The sequence below is a fragment of the Cynara cardunculus genome (genome assembly GCF_001531365.2).
Source record: "Cynara cardunculus var. scolymus isolate 2C chromosome LG 14, CcrdV1, whole genome shotgun sequence".
NCBI lineage: Eukaryota > Viridiplantae > Streptophyta > Magnoliopsida > Asterales > Asteraceae > Cynara > Cynara cardunculus.
Window position 1 is genome coordinate 9,100,647 of NC_037541.1, and position 8,313 is coordinate 9,108,959.

Genomic DNA, 8,313 nt, shown 5'->3' on the forward strand with positions numbered 1-8,313 from the left:
AGAAGAAGAAGAAGAAGAAGAAGAAGAAGAAGAAGAATAAGAAGGAGGAAGAGGAGGATGAGGAGGAGGAAGAGAAGAAGTATGGATTATCCTCAACATTGTGGGGAATAGACCAACATCTATCCTTGATCAAAGCCTGTAGAGGGGAAGATCACCCTGAACGGGTATTGTTTCTTCATCATCCTTATGATGATGCCTCTCATGAATATTGTGTAAGGGACGACCTTTTCCCTTTGACGCTTGTTCAAATTCAACACAAGGTCGTCGAAGATAAGCTGAGCGAAGTCAGCGTTTCTGTTCTTGATAACCAAGTAGCCAATATATAGCGCTACTTGGCTCGTGTGGTGTTGGCTACCAGTTTTCCCACCCATACATTGAATGAAATGGGAAACAATGTATTGCCATACTGTAGACATCTGTTTCTTCTCAGTCTTCGTCGGCGACTTTTTGAGTTCAGAGTCGGAGTCCTCCTTCAGTGGCGACTCATAGTGAATATCGTCAAGGAAGTTGATGATAGCTTCACTATCAGGGTCTTTTATAGAGGGAGGGACTTTGGGAAGCTGCGAAGCTGAATGGATGGTTGCAGGCCCAAAGTCCATCATGAGGTTATTGATCTGGCAGGAGATCTTGATGGTGGAGTTCCTAAGAGAGTCCTTGGTAGACTTTGCGACAGCAGTGAACTAGAACTGCTTCAATACGTCTTTCACCATCATCGGTTAGAACATAAGAGCATATCCTAGAACATTATTCTTTAGGAAGATGGTAGCATCCGCTAAATTGTTTTTTGTCTGCGAGAATGTCAAGAAGAGCAAGGTGTTTGTTTGTCTTGAAGCTGCATTCTTTGATGCCAAAGTTCACATTGAATGCACCGACCATTTCTGGTCAAAAAGTATTTAAGAAGAAAAGAAAGATGCACAATGATTTAAAACAAATAATAGAAAGGATTTAATAAAATTTTCCTTCAAAAATCCAAAAAGAAAAGTAGGTTTTCGAGTTTAGATTTAAGAATCAAAGTTATGTAATAAACCAAGAAGAATAAAAGTTTTTACAACTTGTTTTATTTGTATTTTAAAGAAGAAGAAGAAGATACAAACAAGTTTCTTATTTAGAACAAACAGCCAAAAATATTTAACAACAAAACTAATTTGTTTGAAGTAGAAGAATAAAACAAGTGCAAGAACGAGTATGAGATAGACATATGGGTGAAATGAGAGCGAAAGAGAAGAGAGGAAAATGACGGTTCGTGAAAAGCTTTGTCATGATGATTTCTTTGCACATCATGCGATTTTGATTGGTTGGGGAATAACTATGGACAACGTGTGTCAGAAACGCACGTGAGAACCGTTCTTTATTCAAAAAGATTTTAATGAGTCATAAAAATATGACCATTCAAAAACTTTTGATCTTTTAAAACATTTTGATCACTAAATACAGAAAGTGTTCAGTGATGGTTTTAAGATGTTAGAGAAAGAAAAAGAGTTTAGAGAAATAGATGTACCTTGGGAGAAAAGATACATTTAGATGAGAGTTTAGTAATAGATTGAGAAACACTTAATCTTTTCACATATAGTACTGAATTATGCTTACCACTGAGAAAATTAATCCTCAATGTTCAGCATTCCAATTTCGCTGATTAACAGATTAAACCTTGTTTCATCAAGGGATATTGTAAACAGATCAATGAGCTAGTATTCAGTAGGTACAAAGTGAAGTTCAATATTACCATTTATAACATGATCTCTGATAAAACGATATCTGATCTCAATATGTTTGATCTTAGAGTGAAGTACATGATTGTTTGCAATAGCGGTAACACTTGTGTTATTATAATAGATAGGGATCTTTGATAGGTGAAGATCATAGTCACTAAGCTGATTTTTCATCCAAAGAATTTGGGCACAACAACTTACAGCGGCTACATATTCAGCTTCATCGGTAGATTTGGACACTGAGTCTTGCTTCTTACTTGTGCAGCTCACCAACTTTCAACCAAGGACTTGACAGCCTCCAGTGGTGCTCTTCTTATCTATCTTGCATTATGCAAAATCACTATCTGCATAACCGATTAGGTCGAACACTGATTCTTTGGGATACCAAGGACCTAGATTATGTGTACCCCTTCAGATTTCTGAATATTCGCTTTTACAACGATCGGATGAGATTCTTTGGATTCATCTTGATTCTATAAAAGTTTATACATAACAGTTTGTAGAGGAGGGGATAAATACAAACACACATTTTTCATTTTTTAAATTCGTTTATTGATAACAGAAGATCGATACATAATTTAAAGACTGTTGCAGAAGAAGATAAAATTAAGAACTTATCTAAACAATCTCAGAAGCACACAAGTTACACAGAAGATAGTAAGAGAGAAAGTGATTGCTTAAGAATGTTCTTAAAAAGGCTTGTGTATGCTTATGTAAGCTTACTGAGAATAGAGTCTTCTTAGCTATTTATGACCATTGCATTTAATGCAAGTCAGAGGGTACAAAACATATGGCAAACTTCTATAGGAGAGTTTGTCCTATGTCTTCAGATATACATGTTTTTGGCCGTATACAAATAGTTGTCTTTCACAAAGTAGGTAAGCACGCTTGAAGACTATAGAGTAACTTTGTACATGTGTTTTACTATGTGAAGTATGGGGTTGTCCTTTGTGTGCCGGAGGATAAGATAAAAACTAATCTTGTAAAGCAAGATTCATTTGATCGTTGACACTAATTCAACTCTAGAGTTTCTTCAATGTTTGTTGAATCTTGGTTATATTTCATACTTTGATTTAGACACGCTTGCTATCACTGAATCCGCTTCAGATCACAAACTGTTGTTTCTATCTTCATCTATATTCTCAACATTGTTGGAGGTTCTTTTGGTGTGAGTTTTGTCTTCATGAAAAAATACTTATGCTTTAGAGAAGTTTAGAATACATGTTCAGCGATCACTGAACAGACTCAAAGATGATCGCTAAAGCTGAACAGAAACAAAAGTAAGTATTTTGTGCTAAGTATAAAAGGTCATCATCAAATCATTGAGAGAGTTTAGATCAACACTCACCTTTTTTTCGTTTGAGATTTCGAGGATGAAATCAATTTCAAGGGTGGAAGGATTGTAGCTCTCGAAATTTCACGTTACTTTGGGTAAACTCTAAAACTAGAATTAATCAAGGTTACGACTTCTATTAGTTTCGTTTTAGAGTAGTTGCGTACTTATTAAAAGTCCATCTGAGTTTAATCTTGAATCGAGCATCAACCTTAACAATTTAGACATATTCTAGGAATGTGCGACCCTTGTGATGGTTACCGCCTTATTTATTGTATAGTAAGTAGAAATCCCGGCCAGGTGCGACCCTTGTGATCATGACGCTACCATTGCAATGTCATGGGCGTGAGTTAAGTCAAGGACACGGACTACCTTTGTGCCGTAACCCTAGGGTCACATGGTAGTGTCGCCCATTTCACTCCAGAGTATTAAAGTCGGATTTTCAAGCTTATTCTCTTCATTTACTCCACATCACACGCACCCTCTTCACTTAAAACTTCCAAGAAAAACCCCAAGTCCAATTTTGGTGCATTCAAGGAGCATTTATTGGTAGCATTCATCAAAGCTTAAGTGTTCGGTTTGAGGAGTCAAAGATCTTCATATTCTCCTTCTTGTTTTGCTAGGTTTTTATGTTTTCTTCAAAACCTAAATTGTGAGTTCATTCTTTACGTTTACTAAACCATATACATGTCAAAATGATGTATTTTACTTCTTCTAAGTTCTGGTTCATGTATTTTGTATTTGGTTTATTTTGGACCATCTAGGTCAAATTTGGACATTTTGGGGATTTTGCATATTTTGATAAAACAAGCATGGGAAATGGTTTAAAATACTTGGTTTAAATTTACACCTATTTTAGAGGTGTTACAAGGTTGTCATTTATCTTCTATTCTTTTGGGTTGTAAAACGTTTTACATTTTACCCATCTTGGGTGATTTATATGATTATAGGTATCGTTTCTGCATTGACTTATGGTTTACTCCTATTTTAAGGTGTTACAATTCTTGCTCTTCCCCCTTTGGCAGCATCCACTAATTTGAAGCTTAATTTGAAAGCCATATTTCGATCTGGACGTTTTCAGGATTCCGCTACTATCTGAATGCAATATCCGCTAAATTAGAGAATGAGACTGCCTTATCACAGTTCTTCTTCTCCAGCAAGTAATCCAAAATCCAGTCAAAATCTAATTTAAATCTAGTGAGACTAAAACCCTGCCTAAAATCAAACTCCTAATATTAAAAACCAAATGAAAAACTAAATCAAACCCAAAATAAATTGTAGAATGAAACTAAATCTAACCCTAAATCAAATCAAAGCCCAAAATGAAATAAAAAACCAAGGTTTTTCGTCGGTAAACACAATCAGCTTAGGTCACAAATCTGAGTTAGTGATGGTTGTTCGTCATCCTGGTTCCTCTCTATGATTCGCTCCATATCTAGGGTGGGTTTAGGTCACAAATATGGAGGTGGTGGTTATCACGACGACTCTTGGTTAGGAAAGATGAAGATCCGTGGAGGTTGAAGGTGTATGGAACAAAGAAGGTGGTAGGAGGGTGGATCTATGGATGGAGAAATGGTGGTGGAAATGGGCGGGGGGTTTTTTTTTGATTAACCTAGATTTCCAACCCGCTATGCAAGCCGACTAATCACAGAACGACCACCTACTTTGCAGATAGCCCGGAGTCACCGTATTTGAACCTCTGTGGCCGCAAGGAAAGTTTTATTCCTCTTTGGGATAAAGTGGAGGTGGGGTAGCTCACAGGAATGAGAGGAGGTTAGTGATTAGAAAGTTAGGGCGAAGATGGGAAAAGATTTGTTTGGTAGGATTAGGGTTTTGATTTCCTGGAGATAAAGCTTCCATGATAGTGAACATGTGATTTAAGGGACAATGTGGTTATTCGTTGATAGATTTATACGTATTTATAATAATAATAATAATAATAATAATAATAATAATAATAATAATAATAATAATAATAATAATAATAATAATAATAATAATAAATATTATATTATAAAATATTTGACAAAAATTCTTAAAAACCATTTTTCATGTATGAAGTGTAAGATTTATTTAATTAATATGGCCTAAACTATTAATATCATTATATATATAAGTTTATTAATCCATAATTATTCTCTTATTATTAATTATTCCCATATTTACATGCAGGTCCTCTAACTATTGTGATGGTCAATATTGGTCCCTATGTATTAACTATTTATATGGTGGTTATCATTCATTTATGTTCTCTATTACACTAATTCTCAAACACTCTCTCTCTCTCTCTCTCTCTCTCTGTGCAAACTAACGAAGCATCAAACAGGGGATAAAAAATAGAGAGATGATCAAAAACACATACAACAATTAATCCATCATCATTAAGGGTAATTAAGAGGACTATTGAAGGATAATCAATGGCGTCTTCATCTTCTACAAATCAACATCCTATGAACTTCTCTTCAAGTATGTATCTTTATTCTCATCTCTTATTAAGAATTATGAGATTGATCCTGTTAATATGTTTGATTGAATTAACATGTGGTATCAGAGCATGGTGAAATTTCTCTTGTTTCATCCAATTTCGTTTTCTTTGAACCCTAATTTTCTATGGGAAACGAACCCTAATTTCTGTTAATTGACAATTTTGATGCATGTTAAAAATCGATTTTCTTATTTCATGTTTTAATTAATTTTGAAACCATTACCAAAGTGGGTCATCAAAATACTTCTTTGTGAAACCATCACATTCATGGAACAGTGAGTCATCGATGGAATAGAGTGGGTCATCAAAATACTTTTTTGTTTTTATATATATGGTTGGAATATTATGAATCATAATCTCCCAACCCCTTATTTGCTTAGTTTGTTGAATCACAGCCCCTTATTCGTTGGTTCAGCCCCTTATTTGCAGCCCCTTATTTGCTTAGTTTGTTGAATGGCAACTTTTATATTGATTTTGATAACCGGCCCAACGAATGGTTATCTAAATTAATATAAAGGTTTAGTTATGCCATTATGCCATTAATTATATGAAAATTGTATGTATTATCACGCAACGAACCCAACGGTTAATTGTTGATAATATGTAATGTATTATTAGCCTTATTTGCATAGACTTTGCATTTTGCCCAACGGTGATATGTGATTTATATGTATGCTTAATATACCTATAGAAGTTTAATAATTTAATTGTTTTGCTTGACCAAYGTTAGGTTGGCAATTAAATTATGAATTTATCAATAATTTCATTGTGTTCTAATTAGATTATATGTTATTATTGTCCTTATTATACCCCTTAATTGTTTTGATTTTAATGCTTAAAGAGCCTAATTACACTGATACTGAAATTTCAGCCCCTTTGGTCGGTCATATTGGCTTACTTTCCTCCATTGAACCTCTTAATGGGATGAACTATTCCTCATGGATTGAGCAAATCAAAATAGCACTTGGAGTGATGGAACTAGACTTTGCATTAAGGGTTGATCGCCCTCCTCCCTTAACAGATAAATCTATGGTTGAGGAAAAACGTGTTAACGATCAGTGGGAACGATCAAACCGCATGTCTCTAATGATCATCAAGAACTCCATTTCCTTGGCCATTCGTGGAGCAATCCCTGATTCTGAAACGGCAAAATGATATCTTAACTCGGTTGAGGAGCAATTCAAAGGCACCTCTAAAGCCCATGCTAGTACACTTATCCTTAAAATGCTCACAACTAAATACGATGGAGTTAGTGGCGTACGTGAACACATATTGATAATGAATGACATGGCCAACAAACTTAAAAGTATGGACATGGAAATATCTGAAGGCTTCTTAGTTCACTTCATTATGACTTCCCTTCCGGCTCAATTCGGGCCTTTTAAAATTAACTATAATACTCAAAAGGAAAAATGGAAGATGAGTGAACTAATAGCCATGTGTGTTCAAGAAGAGGAGCGTCTAAAAATAGAAAAACCTGACGTTGCTCATCTTACCACCACTACTCCCAATAAGAGGAAGTTCAATGATGGCRCAAAGTTTTCACTYAAGGGGAATAAATCAAATACTGGTCCGAACAAGTCTCAGAAAACTGGTCCTAGTACAAGTGGAACTAAGAGAGAGGCCAAGTGTAGATTCGGCAAGAAACTTGGTCACACTCAGCACGACTGCCCAAAATTTAAGGAGTGGTTGKCAAAGAAAGGTACACCTACTTATTACATGATTTGTGAATCTTTTTCAATTAGTGTGCCTTCTAATACTTGGTGGCTAGACACGGGATCAATGATTCACGTYACTAATTCATTACAGGGATTCCATACAAGGAAAATACTGGAAAACAACCAACGGACCGTTAAAGTTGGGGACGGGAATGTAAAGAAGGTTGAAGCTATTGGTAGTATGGTGTTGTTATTACATGGAGGACATGAAATGGTTCTTCAAAACACTTTGTATGTACCTACTATAACTCGCAACTTAATATCTGTATCTAAACTTAAATATGAAGGATATAGCTTTTACTTTAATGATGATGACGATGATGTTATTATATATCGTCATAAATTGGTTGTTGGTTTTGGTAGATTGGAGGGTGACCTCTATAAACTAAACCTTGATAATAAATTTTCGGAATCGTTATTACCTTTGAATGTGAATATTTGTGAATGTAGTGATAAAAATAAGAGAAAAAGAGATAATGAAATATCATCCCGATTATGACATAAACGTTTAGGTCATATATCTAAAGAGAGGATGACACATCTTGTTAAAGATGGAATTATTGAAAATCTTGATTTCTCATATTTTGATCCATGTGTAAATTGCATAAAAGGTAAAATGACTAATAAGAACAAGAAAGGTGCAAACCGTAGTTCAAGCTTGCTTGAAATAATTCATACGGACATTTGTGGTCCTTTCCCTTCTGGTTTAGGATGATACAAATCTTTCATTACCTTTATTGATGATTATTCACGATATACCTACTTGTACTAATTAACGAGAAATCCGACTCACTGGAGATGTTTAAAACTTTTAAGGCTGAGGTTGAAAATCAACTTAGTTGTAAAATTAAAATAGTGAGGTCGGATCGGGGTGGAGAATATTATGGCCGACACACGGATGTTGGTCAAAGCCCTGGACCATTTGCTGAGTTTTGTAAATCTCATGGAATAGTCAATCAATTTACTATGCCAGGAACACCTCAACAAAATGGAGTTGCGGAAAGACGCAATCGCACCCTTATGGATATGGTGCGTAGTATGATTGCAAATTCAAGTCTTCCACAATTC

The 8,313-nt window shown here is 35.2% G+C and overlaps 1 protein-coding gene across 1 annotated transcript; it reads left to right on the forward strand.

Moving 5' to 3' along the window:
• Positions 1-5,297: 5,297 nt before the first annotated feature.
• Positions 5,298-7,044, forward strand: LOC112527022. Its single transcript, XM_025137498.1, has 2 exons — positions 5,298-5,508; positions 6,399-7,044. Exons 1-2 carry the CDS (start codon positions 5,460-5,462, stop codon positions 6,680-6,682), a joined length of 333 nt encoding a protein of 110 aa, XP_024993266.1. The 5' UTR covers positions 5,298-5,459; the 3' UTR covers positions 6,683-7,044.
• The last annotated feature ends 1,269 nt before the right edge of the window (positions 7,045-8,313 follow it).

What these genes read in the sequence shown, in the direction of transcription:
- LOC112527022 (XM_025137498.1), top strand. Translation starts at nt 5,460, where the DNA reads ATGGCGTCTTCATCTTCTACAAATCAACATCCTATGAACTTCTCTTCA. An exon ending in TCCTATGAACTTCTCTTCAA is followed by an intron (nt 5,509 to 6,398) that starts GTATGTATCTTT and finishes CTGAAATTTCAG; the next exon opens with CCCCTTTGGTCGGTCATATT.